At 41.5% G+C, this 24,671-nt stretch overlaps 4 protein-coding genes across 11 annotated transcripts in view; 3 read left to right on the forward strand and 1 right to left on the reverse strand.

Moving 5' to 3' along the window:
* Window positions 1-6,481, forward strand: part of myh14 (myosin, heavy chain 14, non-muscle) — a 91,502-nt gene extending 85,021 nt beyond the window's left edge. For all 5 annotated transcript variants that reach the window (XM_071395001.1, XM_071395004.1, XM_071395002.1 and 2 more), the window contains one exon: window positions 1,803-6,481. In XM_071395001.1, the coding sequence (XP_071251102.1) occupies window positions 1,803-2,013 (211 nt within the window). In that variant the 3' untranslated portion in view covers window positions 2,014-6,481. The remainder of the gene's footprint in view (window positions 1-1,802) is intronic.
* Window positions 5,904-8,579, reverse strand: LOC139572318 (uncharacterized). The gene is made up of 3 exons (XM_071395006.1): window positions 8,330-8,579; window positions 8,101-8,237; window positions 5,904-7,971 (listed from the first exon to the last, which is right to left on the reverse strand). Exons 1-3 carry the CDS (start codon window positions 8,569-8,571, stop codon window positions 6,734-6,736), a joined length of 1,617 nt encoding a protein of 538 aa, XP_071251107.1. The 5' UTR covers window positions 8,572-8,579; the 3' UTR covers window positions 5,904-6,733.
* LOC139572320 (mpv17-like protein) lies at window positions 8,563-12,142 on the forward strand. 4 transcript variants are annotated; one of them, XM_071395010.1, is made up of 6 exons: window positions 8,563-10,098; window positions 10,596-10,763; window positions 11,044-11,469; window positions 11,596-11,666; window positions 11,774-11,803; window positions 11,900-12,142. In XM_071395010.1, the coding sequence occupies exons 3-6, from the start codon at window positions 11,049-11,051 to the stop codon at window positions 12,032-12,034; spliced, it is 657 nt and encodes a 218-aa protein (XP_071251111.1). In that variant the 5' UTR covers window positions 8,563-10,098; window positions 10,596-10,763; window positions 11,044-11,048; the 3' UTR covers window positions 12,035-12,142. The 4 variants fall into 4 exon arrangements, with proteins under 4 accessions (XP_071251111.1, XP_071251113.1, XP_071251114.1 ...); XM_071395012.1 differs by lacking the exon at window positions 11,774-11,803; XM_071395011.1 differs by lacking the exon at window positions 8,563-10,098 and having other exon boundaries at window positions 10,127-10,763.
* A 3,633-nt stretch (window positions 12,143-15,775) lies between these two features.
* On the forward strand, window positions 15,776-24,640 carry rpl18 (ribosomal protein L18). Its single transcript, XM_071395015.1, has 7 exons — window positions 15,776-15,885; window positions 16,621-16,707; window positions 16,946-17,053; window positions 21,510-21,608; window positions 21,982-22,105; window positions 22,430-22,499; window positions 24,510-24,640. The coding sequence occupies exons 1-7, from the start codon at window positions 15,883-15,885 to the stop codon at window positions 24,583-24,585; spliced, it is 567 nt and encodes a 188-aa protein (XP_071251116.1). The 5' UTR covers window positions 15,776-15,882; the 3' UTR covers window positions 24,586-24,640.
* The last annotated feature ends 31 nt before the right edge of the window (window positions 24,641-24,671 follow it).

The following is a 24,671-nucleotide window of genomic DNA, read 5'->3' on the forward strand; positions in this document are numbered from 1 at the left end:
ACTGAGCAAATACTGTCTCAGGGGTTGAGTCACCTTTATAACACCAGAGGGCTCTTGTCTTTCCAGTCCCTCATAGAGACATATCAGATATACAGTGCCTTCAGAAAGTATTCAGACCCCTTGACTTTTTACACATTTTGTTATGTTACAGCCTTATTCTACAATGGATTTTTTTTCTCCATCAATCTACACACAATATCCCATAATGACAAAGTGAAAACAATTTTTTTTAAATGTTTGCTAATTTATAAAAAAATTACAGAAATACCTTATTTACATAACTATTCAAACCCTTTGCTATGAAACTCAAAATGGAGCTCAGGTGCATCCTGTTTCCATTGATCATCCTTGAGATGTTTCTACAACTTGATTGGAGGCCACCTGTGGTAAATTCAATTGATTGGACATGATTTGGAAAGGCACACACCTGTCTATATAAGGTCCCACAGTTGACAGTGCATGTCAGAGCAAAAACCAAGCCATGGGGTTGAAGGAATTGTCCGTAGAGCTCCGAGACAGGATTGTGTCGAGGCACAGATCTGGGGAATGGAACCAAAAAATGGAAGAAGTTTAGAACCAAAAACACTTCCTAAAGCTAGCCAACCAGCCATACTGAGCAATCTGAGGAGAAGAGCCTTGGTCAGGAAGGTGACCAAGAACCCGATGGTTACTCTGACAGAGCTCTAGAGTTATTCTGTGGAGATGGGAGAACCTTCCGGAAGGACAACCATCTCTGCAGCACTCCATCAATCAGGCCTTTATGGTAGAGTGGCAAGACAGAAGCCACTCATCAGTAAAAGGCACATGACAGCATGCTTGGAGTTCATCAAAAGGCACCTAAAGAACTCTCAGACAATGAGAAACTATCATGACACAAGGCGAGACCCAGATGCAGACACAGGAGGCAGATGGTTGGAGTCTTACAATATTTATTAATCCAATAGGGTAAGGCAAGAGAATGGTCGTGGACAGGCAAAAGGTCAAAACCAGTTTAGAGTCCAAAAGGTACCGAAGGGCAGGCTGAATCAAGGTCAGGGCAGGCAGGATGATCAGGCAGGCGGGAAAGAAGTCCAGAGTCAGGCAGGGGTCAAAACCTGGAAGACTATCAAAAAGAGAATAGAAAAAGGAGTACGAAAAAACACGCTGGTTGACTTGACTAACATACAAGAAAAACACGCTGGTTGACTTGACTAACATACAAGACGAACTGGCACAGAGAGACAGGAACACAGGGATAAATACACTGGGGAAAATAAGCGACACCTGGAGGGGGTGGAGATAATAACAGTAACAGGTGAAACAGATCAGGGTGTGACAGAATAAGATTCTCTGGTCTGAGGAAACCAAGATTGCACACTGGCCTGAATGCCAAGTGTTACTTCTGGAGGAAACCTGGCACCATCCCTACGGTGAAGCATGGTGGTGGCAGCATCATGCTGTGGGGAAAATGTTCAGCAGCAGGGACTGGGAGACTAGTCAGGATCGAGGGAAAGATGTACAGTACAGAGAGATCTGTGATGAAAACAAAGCTCTGAGTAAAGGGACTGAATACTTATGTAAATGTAATATTTCAGTTTAAAATGTTTGTATAAAAGCTGTATTAAAACCTGTTTTTGCTATGTCATTACGGGGTATTGTGTGTCGATTGATGAGGGAAAAAATTGGTTTAATCCATTTTAGAATAAGGCTGTAATGTAACAAAATGTGGAAAAAGTCAAGGGATCTGAATACTTTCCAAATGCCCTGTATGAAAAACCCTCCCTTTATCTCCATGACCCTCTCTACCACCTCTCTCCCGCCAGGCGTGCTCCGATGCCCCTTGGGATGCGTTCAGGTCGCAGGGCGTTGGTGGATGATCTGTCGTGTGAGAACTCTGACTCGGAGGAGCCCCCCCCCTCCCCGACCCCTTCTTCTGGTACTGGCCCCGGCACTGGCCCCGGCACCCCCACACCCCCCTCTGAAAACAACAGTCTGGGACCCCCCCCACCATACAGCCTCAACGACACTGAGTAACACACACACAAACACTCACTCACACACACGCATACATACAGATACATACTCACACAGACGCATAGGCCTGCATACATGTATATATACACATAGGCCTGCATACATGTATATGTACACATAGGCCTGCATACATGTATATGTACACATAGGCCTGCATACATGTATATGTACATACAAATACACCCTCACATAGACTGACTTACTGATCCTGCACTTCTTTAAACTATTTCCTCTGCAGTCCAAACTAGAACAGAGAGCATACACACACACACTCTCACACTCTCACACTCTCTCTCTCTCTCTCTCTCTCTCTCTCTCTCTCTCTCTCTCTCTCTCTCTCTCTCTCTCTCTCTCTCTCTCTCTCTCTCTCTCTCTCTCTCTCTCTCTCTCTCTCTCTCTCTCTCTCTCACACACACAATTTAAGGGGGGAAAAGGATTTGTTGATGATTCGTGAGCAAGAATATGGACTGTAATCTCACTGGGGGAAACTTCATCTCTCAGAAATCTGAGGGAAAGTGAATTATATCAACGTAGCCATGTTCTATTATTATGATACTGTATTACACTTCAAATGGCAGAAATAAGATGGCTACTGGCCACTATCAATGTAAAGCCATGTTTAACCCTTTGAGGAACTCTGACAATATTCTGCCCTGTGTTTAGTGTTCTAGTTGATGACATCGCAAAGGGCTGCTAAATGTTCTAGAATGCTGTAGAATCCTGGAATAAAACACTCCGAATAATGTTCCACTCCTCAAAGGGTTAATGACAATCTGCATGTTTGGGAAGACATTTTGCAAGACTAGAGAAACACACACACACATGCACACACACACACACAAGGGACTGATTAATGTTTCTATGTATGTAGTCCCTCTGTCAGTGTGTGTCTTGGAAAAGGCAATCGCTCATTGACTGCTAGTGTGAAAGACAGCTCATATGCTCTTCTGTCTTTTAACAAGCCTGGGAGAAGCTCCCTTGAGTTGTTCATCTTTCTCTCTCTCACTTGAATTTCAATTTAAGGCCAAGTTATTATTTTAAAACGTATTTTAGAAAACAAACACAGAATGTCTGTGAAGTATTTTAGTATATATTACTAATTTGTAGTTTGAATTAGGTCATATATGGGGGAAATATCAATCAGGGAAGAGGGTTAAGTGAGAGAGAAAAAAATTAAAAATGATAATCAACCTTGCTGTTGTATGCACAACGAAGAATGAAGCCAGCGTCAAGTTTTTATAGAAAAAGACTGATGATATTTCACTCCATCATCACACATACTGGTGAAACTGGCTAGGGTATAAACACCGGCATCATCACACATACTGGTGAAACTGGCTAGGGTATAAACACCGGCATCATCACACATACTGGTGAAACTGGCTAGGGTATAAACACCGGCATCATCCCACATACTGGTGAAACTGGCTAGGGTATAAACACCGGCATCATCACACATACTGGTGAAACTGGCTAGGGTATAAACACCGGCATCATCACACATACTGGTGAAACTGGCTAGGGTATAAACACCGGCATCATCACACATACTGGTGAAACTGGCTAGGGTATAAACACCGGCATCATCACACATACTGGTGAAACTGGCTAGGGTATAAACACTGGCACCATCACACATACTGGTGAAACTGGCTAGGGTATAAACACTGGCATCATCACACATACTGGTGAAACTGGCTAGGGTATAAACACCGGCATCATCACACATACTGGTGAAACTGGCTAGGGTATAAACACCGGCATCATCACACATACTGGTGAAACTGGCTAGGGTATAAACACCGGCATCATCACACATACTGGTGAAACTGGCTAGGGTATAAACACTGGCATCATCACACATACTGGTGAAACTGGCTAGGGTATAAACACCGGCATCATCATAGACCTTATTAATCCATCTTATGATTGTCACAAGATGATGAAATGTTGCTATCTTTTGTCATGAGAAGCGATGACAACCAAACATGTTATTGCAGTTGCATCAAACACTATTGCAAAACAAACCATGCAGTCTGTCTCCGGTGCTGTGCTCTGATCTGGGTTATCTAGACATCCATTGACCTTTTTGGATTGAGACAGATAGGTAGTTACTGTAGATAGGCCAATGGATTGCATAGGTAGGTATAGGTAGATAGATACAGTAGGTAGATAGTTTCTTTAAGTCTTTAACATATTGCTTCTTATAAAGTACAGGCAGTTGAATCTATGTAATTTACATCAGTCTGAATAGGAGCAAAATCCTCCATTATTTATTGCCGCTGGTTGTTTTTTGTATTGTTTCCAGTCTGTTCAGACATATCATTGGTAGATGACATACTGGTATGGTATCACTGGCACTGATGGAAAGGAAGGCAGGGCCTCACACATACTGTAACCATGGCAATAGAGAGAGGTTAAGAACAGAATCACAATTACTAGGTAGATTGTGGTTAACAACATCTGCCTGTCTATGTTGTGTTGTTGAATAATTCCTGGATGGGGTATTGGTTGTTCTATTTGACAGTGTATCAGGATGTTAGGGAAGTTTGTAGGTCTTGGTTAGTAGGGAATGCACTGGAAATATATTGGACAGAGAGATGACAGACATTTAAGACAGTAACCAACACTACATCAGAACTCACCTGTGGAGCAGGACACTAGAATATCTTACACAGAACAGGAAAATGTGAAAATTGAGGACGTAATGTTGGTGTTTCGAGACTGCTAGTCATTCTCAACATATCATAAGCATCCATATCTTTTGTTTTTATCAAACAGACATATTGTACATTGTAATATTGTTTTTTTAAATTCATTCATTGTGTAATATATTTATGGAACAAAGCTTTTGTGTTTAACCAAATGGTGGGCGTATGGATGAGAAAAGGGACTTATTGTATACATAGTAGAATAGAATAGATTCAAGTAGAGTAGTATGGCGGAGACTGGTGTTGGAGGAATTTACACTGTAATCCATGGAACTACCCTCTGGAATAGCAGACGAAAGTGGAGGACTTTTCCCAGCAACTTCCGTTGAGTTCATTGTCTTCAGATCTGTCCTATGAAGCACCAAGAAAACCCTGTTTCTACACAGAATTTCTGTATAGATCATTCTAGAACAGCAAAGCTCTAGGCTTCCCTCCCCTTATATCATAATAGTGTTTTTGCGGAAGTCATAAGGGGTTGAATCTTCCAAAATGTTATCTTTTCATTAAGTGACAGACAGGGAGATTTCTAGCCAGTTAGAACATATGTTTTTAGAGTATACATGCCCCGCCCCCTTTAATCTCCAACAACATTCACGATTCATTCAAGTTTAACAAGTGCAAAGCCTTTTTGTTAATGTATATTGTTTATATTTGAACTCCTCTCAGCCCCAGAACCTCTCTGCCTGACACAGCAGAAGTCTGTACAGGGAATACATGTCCTGTCCACATACTGTTCTTACAGACACAGGACACCTTGACATAGGGACGTTTTGCTGCTCAGTCTAGTTAAACACTACGTATTTGCATGGTGGTGCATTCCATTGATAATAGCATTGGCCGTATAGTCTCACGGTTGTCTGCTCTTGCACAAGGAAGAGTATTTATCTCCCTCCACATAAGACTAGGACATTCCCGTTGAAAAGCATGCAGGGTTGAACAACTAAAAGGTTGTTTAAAGAGCATTTATCAGAGCAAAGTTACAGTTCCCCATCATTATCTCATGTCAAGCTTGACACAGTGGAGAGCAAAGCCAAGATCCATTTTGATCATTTTCATGACAGTCCTATAGAAACAGTCAGATCTTTAGAACTAGCAACCTAATGAGGACATGGGATATTTGAATGAAGAATGAGTTCTATTAGTATTTGATTACAGAAAAATGACGACATGTATTTGGTCTTTTTTTTCTTCCTCTTCATGTGATTTATTTGGCAAAATGTACTTTTTTTGTAAGTTACTGTAAATTCTGCACTTTACATATGCACCAATAGAGGGCAGACTCCGACAGTATCAGTGGCTGGCATTGGTTCACAGTCAGTCCCATCTCTCTGAAGATGATGCAGATTTTATATGTAAATCTAACTGATTTGTCAAAGATCTGAGCAGATGTTTTAAATGTTATTTGGATGCAAACTGTCACTTTAAAGTTGTGAAAATTAAGATCACTACATTTTAAACTATCTAGGTTTGGTCTTCAGGGGAAGTAGTAGGAAGGTTGGTTTGAGGTTAAAGGTTAAAGGCTGACCTCTGGAATGTGATCAGAGAACTGAAGTGTCTGTGCCGCTGTAGAGAGACCGGTGCTTTTTCAAAGGTGTTATAATTATTCTATAATTTTGTTGATTTTCTGTCTTTTATGGCTTCTGTGGAAATTGAACATTTTGGAAAAATGTTGTTTATTAGCCATTTTTTGTTGATGATGCTGTAATTATAAAACATATCTGACTGGGGTGAACTTTAATATATGTTGTTGGTTTTGATATTTTGTGTGTTTCAATTTGTTAATTGGTTTGGTGAACACTCATTTACATGTACACATTTACTGTAATTTAATGGAGGAGAGACTAATACTGACTTATTTAAATACGTTTCACCATTTATCAATAAAACATTACACATATAAAGAAGTGAATACAGTAACACAGTCAAACCACAATAGATCATTTATAAGGTGAAGTATCATTCCCGCTTTTTAGTGGCACTGCAGTAAAGTTGGGCAGTAGCGGGACCCACTACTCACACTGATGGGCCCCCATGATATCAGTGAACAGCCAATCATCTTCCAGGGGCGGGGTCAGAACCTGATGTGGATGAGGGGTGTGAACTGGGGCCGGGAAGGATCTGGCCACTCCCTCATAGAGAATACAACTCTGATTCATATCATCATTCACCAATGAGAAGGTACCATCTTGTTGGGCACAAGACCTCTGAAGGATGTTGGGGTCTGGGAAGTCACAATGGTAGCCTACAGAGGTGGACAGTTGGTTTGGGGTAATATTTAAACAGGTGAAGTGCCTATCTGTACCTTGTCTTCCCACAGCACTCTCCAACATACACTGTGAGCTGCCCTGGCCACTAATGAAGTCTCTTATGGCTGTTACTGGATCTATAGAACATCCGTATCCAGATCCGTATTCATACTGCCCTCCATCACAGTCAATCCGGTCCATCTCAGATCTACCGTCACTGCTGCTGCTGGTGTGGAGCATCAACTTCTCTATGAAACTTTCGGATTGGTTCAGATACGTGATGTCATCAACGTGCGGCTTATCACCTAGGCTCCTCTCATCACCAGGATACCCCCAGATGGTCTCTAGATGGGCCGGAGGATCCCCATCATTCTGTGGTTCAACCTCTGAGTCCCACAGCCTCAACACGTCCATTCTCTGGCTCTCCACTGTGTCACTGTCTGCCATATTGTTTTGGGACTGGAAGCAAGCGGAGTTGTCTGCGACCGTTGTGACCCCAAAGTCACAGGAATCTAGGGACAGAAGGGATAGTCCGGGCGAGAGGGGAGTTGGGTTGAAAGTTGAGGTATCCAAGTTTAGAGGTAGAGCCCTCTGGTTTTGAGTTGGGGCCATGATATTTGAATTTGAGTCGCGTCTGAGTTGTGTTTCATATTTCTCTCTAATGCTGTCTATCCAGCTATAAAGGCTCTCCTCTGAAGTGACATCACAACTGAAGGGTTCTGTGTGAAAGTGTTCCTCCTCTTGTTCTAAGGCAATGGTTTTCTCTGATGTTATGGATGATCTGAAGTCAGTTTGATTTTCTGTTCTGCCCCACTGTTTATGAGTCGTTTGGTATGTTCCTTTACTTGGAGTGTTGCTGTTGGGCTGGTCCATTTGGAGATGTTTGGGGTAGAGTCTCCTCCATTGGTCTCCAGGGTCTTTCTGTTCTGTTGCAAGGGCTTCAGTTTCATGTGAACAAAGGGAAAGGTCTGCTTCTGCACTTACAGGAGCTGGAGGGGAGTCTGAGTCAACATGGTGGTTCATTCAGAGGGAGGAGAAAGGACAAAAGGTGAATATAAGTATAAACATCATAGGAGCCCAGTTTGCTTAATTTATGCATCAAGTCACCTGGATAATTAAAGAGAGAATACCTTCTTTAGAGGTGCTGTTAGATTGGTCAGTGGTTATTGGCTGTCGTGATGGGGAAGGTGTGTCGGTATTCGCTACCTCCGTTGAGAAGAGGACAGACACAAGCTGGTGATTGGCTGCCTCTATCTCTGCAAACTTCCTGTTTGAGAGAAGGGGCAGTATAACATTTCAGTTTAAGGCATCTTAGAATGGCACTCACGCTCACCAGAAACACATACGGTACACACACACCTCTGGATCATGTTGTGTAGGAAGCGCCGGTGGTTGACTTGACGTTTGGACGGCCTGTTCTTCCTTGGTCTCTGGAGTGTCCGCATCATGTGGCCTGCTGCTGATGTCACAAAGGTAAAGAGGTCGCGACCCCAGGGAACACCTCGCTCGACCCTGGGTTCAAAGGTCACAGAGTTGGATGGACGCATGGCTGGAAGGAGGAGAAGGGAAGAGAGGAGTAACAGGTCTGGGGTATTAAACATGGATGTGGTGAGAGAGAAGGATGAGGTGGGAGGGGTAACAGAAGTATCAACATTAGGAGACAGTGATAAGGTAAAATATGAGTTTCTGAAGTCCAAAGACATTTCTTGTGAGCTTCCAACCATATGGGAGCATATACCACTAGAAGTGACAGCAGATATGACATGTAACAGAACCATTGAAATGTGGGAAACTTATAGTGTAATTTTGAAGGCCTATCCACAATGTCTAAGTTAGAATTATTCAGTTTCACATTTTCAGTGGAACACCGCAATGCAACAACAACAACAAAAATGTCAACCTGCATGAGACATGAAATCTGTTGCCACAATTGTGAAACTACAACTTCACTAAGTCTTAAACTGGACCTACAGAAACAAAACCCACAAAAGTGGGCTGGGCACTCGTGTAACATATTAGGGTATCCCATAATTGTTCAGATATTACATTGGTTTAAAACAATAACCAAAACCCTCTAATAATTGGTACAGCTGACTATTTTCAGGGAAGATTCTGTCCAAGGTGTAATTAAAATGATTAAATAATGGTCATTTAGCTGACAGAATAACGGTCCATGCAAGAATCAAACCCATAACATTAGGGATGCCAGCATCATGCTCCAACAAGCCTGACCATAAAAACCACTTATTAAACAAATACTATTCTACAATATAGAACAATACAAAGAAAACTCACCTTGGCACTGCTGTGGCTATCTCCAGCTCTGCAGACTGGCTCCAATAATGTGTCAGAAAGACAGGTTGAGGTACAGATGGAGAGAGAGGTGGGGTTTCGTGGTTGATTGTGTGTCTGTGTATGTGTTTCAATGAGTCAATGCTGAACGTCACACATCAATCCCCTGCTCTGAGACAGAACAGCCCGACAAATTAAGAGTGGTTGGGGAAGTGAGGGATGAGAGACAGAGACAAGAAAGAGGGCAATTATCTGAGAAGTCAACTGCTTGTAGAAGCGTAGGCGCACATCTCCATTGTGAGGAACACTAAAGGCAGCTTGTTAACTACTGAAAGACACAAACGCACCAGTTGAGGTACTTAACAAGCTGTTCATTATCACATTTTCTGAGCTCAGAGCTGAGGTGGTTGCTAATGGCACATTGCCCTTTAGGTTCTGCAGAGGTCTGTCCTAGCACTCTATTTTACATATCTATGGCAGCACAGTGAATGAATAGACTATCCTCACCGCATAACTGAATAACGGGTAGTGTGTGTGTGCTATTTCAAATAGGAAAATCTATAGGCCTCTATCCCAAAGTGGGAGCAGAAATGATTGCCACCATCTTATTCCATGTAATTGGGAGTTTGGGGTGAACTATTCCTTTAAATATATACACTGTGCTTATCATTGTAAATTCAACTTACCACGGGTAACCAAAGGAGGGAAGTGTGGTTTCAGGAGTGGCATCTATTTTTAGTGCAGCCACATGCATGAGACCAGGGTCTACTCTGCCTTTGAGAAACAGCATGTTGTTGGTATAGATTTGCTGACTTATACTGTGGACCATTACTTTGGTAAGTGACATCACTCATAACCCTTTTTCCAGCAGTAAAGAGTAGGAGTGTGGATCTTTGTTGTCACTATTGGCAGTTTTGCAGCAAGTAGCCACAGACACATGGCTGTGGCAATGAATGGGAATGTGTTGAGAAACGTAATACCATTCTCCCAACAAAGTCAGTTATAAACACACGATCTGAGAGCATCAGTCAAATGTAGTGGACGTGCATTTAATAGGCTAGTACAGTAGGCTACCTTAGAACCATAGTGGTAGTAGCACTGTAGTAATACTGTATTTAGGTTGATTGGTGGTATTGTACCAGTATGAAAACTCCTGCTATTCATCAGATCTGTCTAATTCATGTTCTAAACACTACACTCTGTATCCCTCTAGCTCTTTTCCTCCATGTATCCATTCACTCTCCCTCCTGCTTTCCCCATCTGTGCTTTTCTCACATGCTTTCATTGCAAAAGAAGGCTACTAGGTAAAGCCTTATCACACTCCCTCTGACAGAACTTTGACCAGCCAAGCAGACCTCTCTGACCTCTGAGAACCTGCCTCTTATTGGCTGAGAATTCCATTGACCCCACCCTTCCCTGTCCTCCAGAAGCAAGCCGTGTGAATCTTGTGCCTCTGCCACTGCTGTGTTCCAAGCGGTGGACGAGACAGCTAAGTTGTAAGGTAAGTTGTCTCTCTCTTTGCCTAAAGCAAGGAGTCAGAGCTCAATTTGACAAGGCAAAACAAGGTTATCAAGGTTATTTTGTTTAATTTATCTATCATAGCCCACTGGCTTTGAGGATTGGGTGGGACCTTAGAAAATATCCAAAATAAAATGATCATTGAATCGAGCTTGTGACGCTAATAGCCTATAAGTAAGTGAAATATAATCCATTAGTCATAAGGAATGTTTTCTTTCTCATTCCATAATGTTAACACTTTGTTTCTCCCCTGAATTCACCAGTAACCATGAGTCGAGCCTGGGCCTTGTTTAAGGCCCACCCCTACATCAGCAACGTGGTCGGATACACAACCCTGTTCGCATCCGCGGACCTCATACAGCAAAGCATGCTTGGAGGGAAACAGAGTGGTGGATTAAACACAGACAAGGGAACGCTCACCATCCATGACTTAGAGGGGGCCAAGCTTAACATGGAGGGAACCAATAATTCCACTGGTACTAAAAGTGTCACAACATGGGCTGATATTGACTGGTCCCAGACCGCTCGAGTGGCCTTTGTTGGGTTCTGTTTCCATGCCAATTTCAACTACCATTGGCTGAAGGGGCTGGAGAGGATGTTGCCAGGGGGAGGGGCCAAAAGGGTGTCGGGGAAGGTAGTGCTGGATCAACTGGTTGCTGCCCCCGCTACTATCAGTGCCTTCTTCATAGGTGTGTTTCACACATCCCCAAGTGCTACACGTGCATGCATGTGTGTGTGTGTATCTGTTGGTGTGATATAACTTTCAATGTGTAAGACTTAAATATTGTTCTATAATATGAGTTACTCTTTTTAAGGTCTTAGTGTATTAGAAAACAAAGAGGACCCATTGGAAAACTGGAGGGAGAAATTCTGGACTTCATACAAGGTAAGGATGCAGAGAATGAATCCGTTGCTTAAGGAAGAGAGGACAGTCTAGGTCAGCACAACCACATTAATGGTCTCTCTGTCTCCCTCTCTTGTTGTGTATGACAGACTGGAGTGGTCTACTGGTCAACAATGCAGGTAGAAACAATAACAACACATTATATGCATACACACACACACACACACACACACTGATTATCTCTCGCTCTCTCTCTCTCTCTCTCTCTCTCTCAGGCATTGAATTTCTCCCTGGTTCCCCCAGTTGCTCGTACAGTGTTTGTGGGTGGCATCACGCTGGTGTGGACAGTATTCCTGTGCCATTTCAGACAGCAGAAAGATGATACACAAACCAAACCCCCCTCTCACTGATATGGATGTTATTGGATGAGTTGTGTGATGAGAAAATGTGACAATTATTTAATTGAATAGCTTTTATGTGTTGCACGCTTATAACTTGATTAAAGTAGTTATTTTAAAGAATGTGTTTTTCATCTTTGCATGATGGCAGGTAGACTAGCAGTTAAGAGCGTTGGGCCACTAACTGGAAGGACGCTGGTTCGAATCCCCGAGCCTACTGACATACCTGTTGATGTGCCCTTGAGCAAGGCACTTAACCCTAATTGCTCCTGTAAGTCGCTCTGGATGAGAGCATCTGCTAAATGAAAGCAAAATATATATATATAGATACACAGTTGAAGTCGGAGCCAAATACATTTAAACTAAATTCTTCACAGTTCCTGACATTTAATCCGAGTAAAAATTCTCTGTCTTAGGTCAGTTAGGATCACCACTTTATTTTAAGAATGTGAAATGTCAGAATAATAGTAGAGAGAATGGTTTATTTCAACTTTTATTTCTTACATCACATTCCCAGTAGTTCAGAAGTTTACATACACTCAATTAGTATTTGGTAGCGTTGCCTTTAAATTGTTTAACTTGGGTCAAACGTTTCAGGTAGCCTTCCACAAGCTTCCCACAATAAGTTGGGCGAATTTTGGCCCATTCCTCCTGACAGAGCTGGTGTAACTGAGTCAGGTTTGTAGGCCTCCTTGCTCGCACACACTTTTTCAGTTCTGCCCACAAAGGTTCTATAGGATCGAGGTCAGGGCTTTGCGATGGCCACTCCAATACCTTGACTTTGTTGTCCTGAAGCCATTTTGTCACAATTTTGGAAGTATGCTTGGGCTCATTGTCCATTTGGAAGACCCATTTGCGACCAAGCTTTAACTTCCTGACTGATGTCTTGAGATGTTAATTCAATATATCCACATAATTTTCCATCCTCATGATGCCATCTATTTTGTGAAGTGCACCTGTCCCTCCTGCAGCAAAGCACCCCCACAACATGATGCTGCCACCCCCGTGCTTCACAGTTGGGATGGTGTTCTTCGGCTTGCAAGCCTCCTCCTTTTTCCTCCAAACATAACGATGGTCATTATGGCCAAACAGTTCTATTTTTGTTTCATCAGACCAGAGGACATTTCTCCAAAAAGTACGATCTTTGTCCCCATGTGCAGTTGCAAACCGTAGTCTGGCTTTTTTATTGCAGTTTTGGAGCAGTGGCTTCTTCCTTGCTGAGCGGCCTTTCAGGTTATGTCGATATAGGACTCATTTTACTGTGGATTTAGATACTTTTGTACCTCCAGCATCTTCACGAGGTCCTTTGCTGTTGTTCTGGGATTGATTTGCACTTTTCGCACCAAAGTACGTTCATCTTTAGGAGACAGAACGCATCTCCTTCCTCAGCAGTATGACGGATGCGTGGTCCCATGGTGTTTATACTTGCGTACTATTGTTTGTACAGATGAACGTGGTACCTTCAGGCATTTGGAAATTGCTCCCAAGGATGAACCAGACTTGTGATTTCTTTTGATTTCCCTATGATGTCAAGCAAAGAGGCACTGAGTTTGAAGGTAGGCCTTGAAATACATCCACAGCTACACCTCCAATTGACTCAAATTATGTAAATTAGCCTATCAGAAGCTTCTAAAGCCATGACATAATTTTCTGGAATTTTCCAAGCTGTTTAAAGGCACAGTCAACTTAGTGTATGTAAACTTCTGACTCACTGGAATTGTGATACAGTGAGTTATAAGTGAAATTATCTGTCTGTTAACAATTGTTGGAAATATTACTTGTGTCATGCCCAAAGTAGATGTCCTAACCGACTTGCCAAAACTATAGTTTGTTAACAAGAAATGTGTTGAGTGGTTGAAAAACGAGTTTTAATGACTCCAACCTAAGTGTATGTAAACTTCCGACTTCACCTGTATATATATATATATATACAGTACCAGTCAAAAGTTTGGACACACCTACTCATTCAAGGTTTTCTTTATTTTTACTATTTTCTACATTGTAGAATAATAGTGAAGACCTCAAAACTATGAAATAACACATACGGAATCATGTAGTAACCAAAAAAGTTGACAAATCAAAATAGATTTTAAATTTTAGATTCTTCAAAGTAGCCACCCTTTGCCTTGATGACACTCTTGTCATTCTCTCAACCAGCTTCACCTGGAATGCTTTTCCAACAGTCAACCAGCTTGAAGGAGTTCCCACATATGCTGAGCACTTGTTGGCTGCTTTTTCTTCACTCTGTGGTCCATCTCATTCCAAACCATCTCAATTGGGTTGAGGTCGGGTGATTGTGGAGGCCAGGTCATCTGATGCAGCACTCCATCACCCTCTCCCTTACATAACTGGAGGTGTGTTTTTTTGGTCAATGTCCTGTTGAAAAACAAATGATAGTCCCACTAAGGGCAAACCAGATGGGATAGCGTATCGCTGCAGAATGTTGTGGTAGGCATGCTGGTAATGTGTGCCTTGAATTCTAAATAAATCCCTGAAAGTGTCACAAGCAAAGCACCCCCACACCATGCCACCTCCTCCTCCATATTTCACGGTGGGAACCACACATGCGGAGATCATCCGTTCACCTACTCTGCGTCTCACAAAGACACGACGGTTGGAACCAAAAATCAGACCAAAGAACAAATTTCCACGAGACTTGCTTGCTCTCTTCTTCTTATTGGTGTCCTTTAGTAGTGGTTTCTTTGCAGCAATTCGACCATGAAGGCCTGATTCACGCAGTGTCCTCTGAACAGTTGATGTTGAGATGTGTCTGTTACTTGAACTCTGTGAAGCATTTATTTGGGCTGCAATTTCTGAGGCTGGTAACTCTAATGAACGTATCCTCTGCAGCAGAGGTAACTCTGCGTCTTCCTTTCCTGTGGTGGTCCTCATGAGAACCAGTTTCATCATAGTTTATGGTTTTTGCGACTGCACTTGAAGAAACTTTCAAAGTTCTTGAAATTTTCCGCAGTGACTGACCTTCATGTCTTAAAGTAATGATTGACTGTCATATCTCTTTGCTTATTTGAGCTGTTCTTGTCATAATATGGACTTGGTCTTTTACCAAATAGGGCTATCTTCTGTATACCACCCCTACCTTGTCACAACACAACTGATTGGCTCAATCGCATTAAGAAGGGCAGAAATTCCAGAAATTAACTTTTAACATAGTTAAATAAAGGTTAAATAAATAAAAACAAGGCACACCTGTTAATTTAAATGCATTCCAGGTGACTACCTCATGAAGCTGGTTGGCTACTACATGATTCCATATGTGTTATTTCATAGTTGTGATGTCTTCACTATTATTCTACAATGTAGAAAAAAATAAAATAAAGAAAGAAAAACCCTTGAATGAGTAGGTGTGTCCAAACTTTTGACTGGTACTGTATATATGAGAAATGCATATATTTTTTTTCTCTCAAAGCTGGAGCTATGAATTCTGACACAAAACATACTTATTTTAATATTTTATAAAGTAAAAAAAATAAGAGCCTGACAAATTACAAGAAGAGAAGTGAGTTCACTCTTCTGTTTTGTTAAGAAAATTGGCTATTAATTGTATGTAAATCACATGATAAAATATAAGTATTTTGAAATTTAATTTGTTTTTCACATAGTGTGTTTATTGGTTAGAAAGTCACTTCACACTAGCCTATACACAAATGATGAATGGATTAAATTAATTACCGAATAGAATAATATAAAATAGAAATATAATGACTTTTTGACGACGTGATGATCACACAGGAAGTAATAGCAAAACAGCCAACGAAAACAAGTGTGACCTCCGTAATCGCGGAGAAGTGTTTATCGCGAGACAGCGACTCTTCCTTTTCCCTTTCCACTCTGAGTCCAAGATGGTAGGTACAGCTTCTGAAAACATCGTTAATGCTCCGACTTGATAATCTGAGTCCATCCTCACTTTTACAGTAGCACAACTCAACCATTTCCATGTATCTAATTGCCTTGATGTCTTTGGTTTGAAAACCGGATGGTATTGCAATACTATTTGGGGTTTTAATGATACGGTTCAGTCCTTCACTACCGGTGGTTAGCGTCACAGTAGTTAGCTTGCTACCGGGTATTCTCACTATTTCCTGAAAGACAGCGTGTAACTTAGACACAAGATATTGAAATAATGGTACTGCTGTTCGAGAAATGTCGGTAACTTTTGTATATTCGTTTTGAGGCTTCTCCAAGTTAGAATTTATCGGCTACCTGACTAGGTAAGATGGCCCTAATTGAAAACGTGCCATTTGACCAGTGTTGGTGAACTATGCTGCTTACTTCGCTGGCTCGCTAGTTAGCCGCTGTGTATGAGACGGCAACGTTATGCTTGACGCTATGCTGCCAAATTCAAGTTGGGTATGAATGATATGGGTGCTGTTTAGGTATGGGTTACACTGTAACGTTAGTAGACGTGGTCTATCGTTTGAGGCCTAGCCAAAACGCATAGGGTTCAGAAGTATGCAAAGGTACATTTTCCTGGCACAGTGATCAGAAATGTCATTAACACTGTAACTAATAATTAGGTTTTTAATTGATCAGTGCATGGCAAACTCTCATGTTTTTACCTGCACCATCTCTATTCACAGGGAGTCGACATCCGACACAACAAGGACCGTAAGGTGCACCGAAAGGAGCCCAAGAGTCAGGATATCTACCTGAGGCTCCTGGTCAAGGTAAGTGTCACAACCTTTATACATTGTGATTCAAGTTCACATTAAGGCATTGTCATGTAAACAAGTAGTCCGACAACTAAGTTGTTGATTTTCCCATCTTAATGTTAGCCTTTTTTTGGTTAATTGTAATAATAATAAAAAATCTATGCAGCACATAGCTCAGAGTAACCCTTGTGGACATTTACATTGAGTAGTCAATAGTTTCTACTTTTAAAAAATTATGTTCTCGTCCCCACAGCTGTACAGATTCCTGGCCCGTCGCTCCACTGCTCCCTTCAACAAGGTGGTCCTCAGGAGGCTCTTCATGAGCAGGACCCACAGGCCTCCGATATCAGTGTCCCGCATGGTGAGTTACACCTATCCCTCACTTTGCTGTGTTTTTAACATGCTACAGAATCAAATTGCTACAATCAACTCAATTGAATGGCAGTCAAGTTCATAGATTCAAAGACTTAAGAGGGCAACAGTACAAGTGGAAGGACAACTTCAGCTGGTACTCCTGCTTATGTCTGTTGCGCTACAATGCTTTTTTTTTTTTTTTACACTTCCTTGCTCAAACATTCTAGTTATGATTCTCTTTTGACCTTTGACTCCTATGTCATGGTTAATTTCCCTTCTGATGATTTGGTACCTTTTGAGTGAGCTGGAGATCTTTCCACCTCTAACGTGGCTTCTTGAACATGTCCCGGTTGGGGTGGCAGGTAGCCTAGTGGTTTAAGAGCATTGGGCCAGTAACCGAAAAGTCGCTGGTTCCAAGCCCACTAGATGAAAAGTCTGTCATGCACTTATTTCTCCTCTAAGTGTCTCTGAATAACAGTGTCTGCTAAATGACTTAAATGTAATGGCCCAGTTTCCCAAATGCATCTTAACCTCTCTGGTACAAGTGGGACGTTAGAAAACCATACAGCCATTTTCCAGCCAAGGAGAGGGCACACAAAAGTCAGAAATAGCGATTAAATTAATCATTAACCTTTGATCTTCATCAGATGGCACTCATAGGACTTCATGTTACACAATACATGTATGTTTTGTTCGATAAAGTTCATATTTATGTACAGAAATCTGTTTACATTGGCGTGTTATGTTCAGAAATGCATGTCTCAAACAAACATCCGGTGAAATTGCAGAGAGCCACATCAAATTACAGAAATACTCATCATAAACATTGATCTAAGATACAAGTGTTTAACTTCTCTAGGACAGGGGGCAGCATTTGGAATTTTGGATGAAAAGCGTGCCCAAATTAAACTGCCTGCTACTCACTCTCTTTTCAATGGGTTTTCATTGGGAATCCAGATTTCTAAGGGACCTTCTTGCAGTTCCTATCGCTTCCACTGGATGTCAGTCTTTAGAAATTGTTTGAGGTTTTTCCTTTGATAAATGAAGTAGCCATGTTCAGAATGAGGCTCGAGGGAAGTGTACGCTTTGTTAGAGGCGCGTGCTCTGAAAGCTAGCTACACTTTGTTTTCCTCCGGTATTGAACACAGATCATCCCCTCTTTAATTGTATTGATTATTTACGTTAAAAAAATACCTAAAGTTGTATTACCAAAAAAGTTTGAAATGTTTGGACAAAGCTTACAGGTAACTTTTGTAGTCATGTTGCTCGAGTTGGAACCGGTGTTTTTCTGGATCAAACGTGCCAAATAAATGGAAATTTTGGATATATGTCGACGGAATTAATCGAACAAAATGACCATTGTGATGTTTATGGGACATATTGGAGTGCCAACAGAAGAAGCTCGTCAAAGGTAAGGCATGAATTATATCTTTATTTCTGCGTTTTGTGTCGCGCCTGGAGGGTTGAAATATGATGGTCTGTGTTTGTTTGCTGTGGTGCTATCCTCAGATAATAGCATCGTTTGCTTTCGCCGTACAGAATTTTTGAAATCTGACACGTTGGCTGGATTCACAACAAGTAGCTTTAATTTGGTATATTGAATGTGTGATTTCATGAAAGTAAATTTTTTTATAGTAATTTATTTGAATTTGGCGTGCTGCATTTTCACTGGATGTTGGGACGCTAGTGTCCCACATATCCCAGAGAGATTAACATACATTTAAAGACACTTCTCCTTAATGCAACCGCTGTGTCAGATTTCAAAAAGGCTTTACGGCGAAAGCACACGATGCGATTATGTTAGGTCTGCGCCTAGCCACAAAAACCATACAGCCATTTTCCAGCCAAGGAGAGGGCTCACAAAAGTCAGAAATATCATTAAAATTAATCACTTACCTTTGATCTTCATCTGGTGTTACTCCCAGGTCTCCATGTTAGACAATAAATATTCGTTTTGTTCGAAAATTTCCCTCTATGTCCAAAAACCACAGGTTTGTTGGTGCGTTTAGTTCAGAAATCCAAAGGCACAATGCGCTCAACATCAAGACAAAGTCAAAAAGTACAATTAAAGTTAGTAGAAACATGTCAAACGATGTTTAAAATGAATCCTCAGGTTGTTTTTGTCATAAATCATCAATAATATTTCAACCGGACAAAAGCTTTGTCTATAGAAAAGGAGAAACAAGAAATGCGCGCTCCCGATCATGCGCAGGACTCATGGCTGGAAATTTCCACTGGCCTCTCATTGAAAGTGCTGTATCTCCCTCATTTTTCAAAGTAAAAGCCTGAAACAATGCCTAAAGACTGGCCACATGTAGAGGAAGCCATAGATATCGTGAACTGGGTCCTAAGTCTTTGTATGGTGGATAGGCTTTCAATGGAAAAACAGCCTTTCAAAATAATAGTACTTCCTGGTTGGATTTTCCTCGGGTTTTCGCCTGCCATATCAGTTCTGTTATACTCACAGACATTATTTTAACAGTTTTGGAAACTTTAGAGTTTTCTGTCCAAATCTACTAATTATATGCATATCCTAGCTTCTGGGCCTAAGTAGCAGGCAGTTTAATTTGGGCACGCTTTTCATCCAAAATTCTGAAGGCTGCACCCTACTCAGGTGAAGTTAAGACTAAATGCATCTTAAGACCCAAAACCTTCGTTACTAAAATTGGACTTGAAACCGCTCGTTATTTACCCAGTGTCCTTTGGATGCTTTTTTTTGCCCATCTGCGTCATTTTATACACACGATCTCCGCTAAACATGCGTTGCAAAATAAATTTAGAAATCCACGTTATTCCATTATTGCACCCACACTGCTCGCGCCAAGAGCATCTGCGATCCCAAGGGCTAAAATAGAACTCCTTTCTATTTCTGACGCAGATCGCGCTGAAAGTCCTGCCTCTCCCATCTCCTCATTGGTTTATAGAAGCAGGTGCCCATGTGCCATCTCCTTATTGGTTATACCTACGTGGGTGATTGAAAGACGAACTGTTTTGCCGGTAGTCGTGGTAATACTATGAAAGTTTAGATGCCAATCACCATATAAGTCCAAAGATGAAAAAGCCTGGAAGAAGGAGAGATGACTAGAAACAATTCGGTTGGCCGTTTTATGTGTGAATTAATTGGCGGAGTAGAGGAGCTTGTGCATTTCAGGTAAAATAACAACTCAATGTTTATTTCCCAGGACAAATTAGCTAGCAACAGCAAACTAGCTAAATAGGACAAATTAGCTAGCAAGCTAACTAGCTAAATTGCCATCCATGTTTTAATGCTTTTCGACCTGTCCCCAAATTAATGTCATTGGTTCAGAGTTTGTTTTGCTATTTTAACCTGCGTGTCGTGATCGCGTTTGGTGTAGGGGGACAAAATAAATGTATGCACGCACCATCGTGTGCGCCATCGGGTCCGTGTAAGGTATAAAATTATTCAAATGGTCTTACATAGGCTTATATTACACCTCACAGGTTGAAAAAAATGGATCAAAGCCTTTCAGAATTGTGTTGGCATGGCTGCGGTGAGGTTGGTACACAAATGCATATTTTATGGAAATGTCCAGATGTCAAGAGATTGTGGACTGAGGTAGATATGTTGTCTGTCCTGTAGTGTGACTGCTAGGAAGTAGGGTGGACAATATCTAACCTAGAACCACGCAACATCACTGTACTGGCCTTCCTATCAGTTAAATCAACAATTCTTCTGAATTGGAGAGAGTGTAATCCACAGTGCTCCAGCGTGGAAGTCATGGATTTGTTGACTATGGAAAGAGTGTCATCGGCCCTCCAGGACTATGACGACGGTCTAGACTCTAGCGGGTCTCTGGGACATAAGAATATATGTAAATCAAAGAGCCTTGCCTAATATATTAATAATCTGTATGTGTTTGAACTGTACACCCCCCCAGGTTTGAGTCCAGCCAGGTCACACAGGATAGGATAAAACACAGGCTACATATAAAACATATGCCTATTTCAGTCATCTAAATTTATTTGATCAGTTAGTTATATTTTTATAGTTTGGCTTTTGCCTCAATATTTCATGTGTAACGTGTGCAATGATGACAAATCTTATTTGGTGCATTATTATTGGGTCAGCATTAGACAAAACTTCCCTCTGGGGAAGATCCCTCTAGGGTCTGATCTGTCGTCAGTATGATTTGAATGGAGAAAGTTGATCTGAGAGCTGCCTTTCTTTCGTTCCGATCAGTATCGAGGCAGCTCCAACCATGCACTTGCGAACGTTCTCTCCGAGTGGTGTTTTTGGGATACTGGTGTTACATATTTGCCAGTTTGTAGGAACGATGCATCAATTAACCCTCGTTAGCCCAAGTTCCGTTGCTATCGGGAAACCGGGACAATGTCCTTCCAGATTTATTGATATGAATACACAGCAAAGTGAAAGCATCTTAGTATTTATCTTTACTGTGTGGCGGTTGTTCTTCTTCTGAACTATTTGCCGTCCTTTTCAGATCCGTAAAATGAAACTGCCTGGTCGTGAGAACAGAACCGCAGTTGTCGTGGGAACCGTCACTGATGATGTCAGAATTCAGGATATCCCCAAGCTCAAGGTAAAGGTTGTTTTAACTTACTGGATGCCTGTTTGGGTCAGGCTTTTGCTCCAGCAGTAACACTTGGTTTAACCTGGGGTGTATTTATTGCGGAAACTGTTTAAGAGCCAAATGGAAACAAAACTAGCGTTTCTATTGGACAAATTCAGGTAGGTCCCTCCCCATTCCCTTTGCTTCCAGTTTAAGAAATGTTTTGCAACAATCGGTGGAGTAGATACACCCCTGACTATTTTAATCTGGTGTTGGGCTACAATAAAAGCCTTCCCACCCTGTAACTAGGTAGCTCTTCCGGGCTAGGGTTAGACTACTTCACTGAACATGAATTAAGTGTTAACATGATTTGCTAAACGTGTTCTGTTCTCCCTTCCCTCAGGTGTGCGCTCTGAAGGTGACTGACGGCGCTCGCCGCAGGATCCTGAAGGCCGGGGGTCAGGTCATGACCTTTGACCAGCTGGCTCTGGCTGCCCCCAAAGGACAGGGCACAGTGCTGCTGTCAGGTAAGAACACTGCTAGTTTGAACAATGTTCAAGTTTAAAGTTATTCTGGGAATATTCTGTTATGCTGGGAATACCTTTGCTCTACAGTCCTGTTACTGTTATCACCGCCACAGTCTGATTATGGCTAAACCCTGCCTATTTCTACAACTTCTCTTAAACCTAACCTTAACCATACTGCTAACCTAAATCTGCCTAAATTAAGGCCAAAAGGCTAATTTTGTGTTCATTCTTTTTTTACATCATAGGCAATTTTGGCTTTGTGGCTATTGAGTAGTGACAACCCTGTTACTCTGGTCTGAAACTCACTTGTTTTCCTTCTTTCAGGACCCCGTAAGGGCAGAGAGGTATACAGGCATTTTGGAAAAGCCTGTGGAACCCCCCACAGCCACACCAAGTGAGTATTGTACCCCTTTCTTGAGATTGCTGCTCTCCTAGGGTTTCATTCAATATCTATCAACTTAGAGAATGTTTTCCAAATTGTTTGACATGTTCGTTCCAGTTTGGTTTTCAATGAAAATCACCAATGTTTTTAAACGGAGGACACTTTCTGAATATTGAGAACTTGGATAAGATGTTTTGTTAGTACAGGGGCTTGTTGTGGAGGGCCCTACTTTAGAATGAGGATACTAGATGTGCATTGTGGGGCTTGTTGTGGAGGGCCCTACTTTAGAATGAGGATACTAGATGTGCATTGTGGGGCTTGTTGTGGAGGGCCCTACTTTAGAATGAGGATACTAGATGTGCATTGTGGGGCTTGTTGTGGAGGGCCCTACTTTAGAATGAGGATACTAGATGTGCATTGTGGGGCTTGTTGTGGAGGGCCCTACTTTAGAATGAGGATACTAGATGTGCATTGTGGGGCTTGTTGTGGAGGGCCCTACTTTAGAATGAGGATACTAGATGTGCATTGTGTAGAGAAGGACAAACATGTTTCTCTTGTCATGTAGAAACAATTGTCAGTTTGTCTGCAGTGTTCTAATCTATATGTTGCACCTCGCTGAATTAGCCCCTGAGCCCAGTGTTAAAAAACGGCACTCATTTAATTAATTGTTAGAATTTAGTATTTCAAAACTGGTAAATGAGATTTGGATCCTCTGTATAGGGATTTGGATTTTGTAATCCAATCTGACCTTTAATCAGGATAATTTGTTTGTGCGTTTTTCAAAACTCAAAAGTTAGTGATTAGGGTTGTTTTAGTTGGCGATAATCCTGATCCCACTAGAAGGGTGCATTCAGGGTGGGTTTATAAAGGTGAAAGGCACTGCAACCAAGATATGTCAATATAACTAAGGTGAGGAGGTTTAAAATACTCTTACATCTGAATTAATTTGAATGCAGTATAGGTACTGAATGTTGCAATTTGTTTGTATTGAGAAGTGTCAAATACAGGGATGATTTCAAAATAGGTCATCCACGTGAATCATGTAGGTCTGAACTAAATTGGGGGGGGGGTACATGTTAGCCGTGATGGTGAGTTGCGGTGTGCGGACAGTAATGGTCCTTCTATTACGTTGGATTAATTAATCTTTTCATTTCGTTTGTAAGAGCACAGGCCAGTCTGACTAGGCTTTGCGGTTACTTAGGCTGAGAGACACTGCCATAAAGGGAAAAAGTCACGCGTGCGACTACATTGTTGAAAATCGCGAGTAACAAAATTGTCACGTTTTTGGGCCCTCACCAGTTTGCATCCCTGCAAGTAAATGCATGTACCTTTTTGATTCCGTGTTTAATCGTCACCTACAGGGGTTGCAGGTGTAATTGCAGGATACAGTGAAAATCTTACGATATAAATACAAATAGCACAAACCTTATATAAATACAAATGGCACTATATACATTAGTTTACTCCTCTCGGGTTCCCTATGACAGTTTAGTGGTAGTGCCATAACCTGTCCAGTAGATGGCGAGGTGTAGGTAGGCCTGTTCAAAGCACTGAACATCTGGATTCAGTCTTGAGCAGAATGATCCATCTGATTTTATTTTCTATTTATTTTTCAAAAATGTCCATATCTTGAATTGCAAAACGGAGGATTCCAGAATCCGGATCATTCTGATCCAAACAAAACATTTATTGGTGTAGAGAAATTTGATGGACTGCTTATTTACGAAATATAAAATATGTATACGCCTGGGTTCCACTAGATTCATTTTCTCGAACCCAGTTATATCATATCAGTGATTACTTCAAGGAACTGAGAAGGAAAAATGCATAATTTTTTTTATGCATTAGGCCTAGCTGTATTTTGCTAGTTTTGTCCCCAGACTATTGGTTTGGTTTACATTGAGTTGGTGGACAATGCACATAATCAACATTAATGCAAATCTGGCAGATTTGCACAATCTAGGAAGTTGTTTGAAACACTTATAAACACTGAATTAATGGCATATCTCTTCTCTCCCTCAGGCCCTACATTCGCTCCAAGGGCAGGAAGTTTGAGCGTGCTCGTGGGCGCAGATCCAGCCGTGGATACAAGGCCTAAAGTCTTTTGTTTTCCTTGGAATCTAATACAAATAAAGATAGCGATACAAAATGAATCGATGTCTCTGTCCATTAGTTTTTTTCTGA

Source organism: Salvelinus alpinus, chromosome 4 (genome assembly GCF_045679555.1).
Source record: "Salvelinus alpinus chromosome 4, SLU_Salpinus.1, whole genome shotgun sequence".
Classification (NCBI taxonomy): Eukaryota; Metazoa; Chordata; class Actinopteri; order Salmoniformes; family Salmonidae; genus Salvelinus; species Salvelinus alpinus.

Excerpts from the sequence above, each read along its gene's own strand:
- LOC139572318 (XM_071395006.1), bottom strand. The coding sequence starts at position 8,571 with ATGTTTAATACCCCAGACCTGTTACTCCTCTCTTCCCTTCTCCTCCTT. Across the intron at positions 8,238-8,329 it reads CTACACAACATGATCCAGAG|GAAGTTTGCAGAGATAGAGG; the intron begins GTGTGTGTGTAC and ends TCTCTCAAACAG. Across the intron at positions 7,972-8,100 it reads TAACAGCACCTCTAAAGAAG|ACTCCCCTCCAGCTCCTGTA; the intron begins GTATTCTCTCTT and ends ATGTTGACTCAG.
- LOC139572320 (XM_071395010.1), top strand. The coding sequence starts at position 11,049 with ATGAGTCGAGCCTGGGCCTTGTTTAAGGCCCACCCCTACATCAGCAAC. Across the intron at positions 11,470-11,595 it reads TATCAGTGCCTTCTTCATAG|GTCTTAGTGTATTAGAAAAC; the intron begins GTGTGTTTCACA and ends ACTCTTTTTAAG. Across the intron at positions 11,667-11,773 it reads AATTCTGGACTTCATACAAG|ACTGGAGTGGTCTACTGGTC; the intron begins GTAAGGATGCAG and ends TGTGTATGACAG.
- rpl18 (XM_071395015.1), top strand. Across the intron at positions 21,609-21,981 it reads AGGATATCCCCAAGCTCAAG|GTGTGCGCTCTGAAGGTGAC; the intron begins GTAAAGGTTGTT and ends CCCTTCCCTCAG. Across the intron at positions 22,106-22,429 it reads GGGCACAGTGCTGCTGTCAG|GACCCCGTAAGGGCAGAGAG; the intron begins GTAAGAACACTG and ends TCCTTCTTTCAG.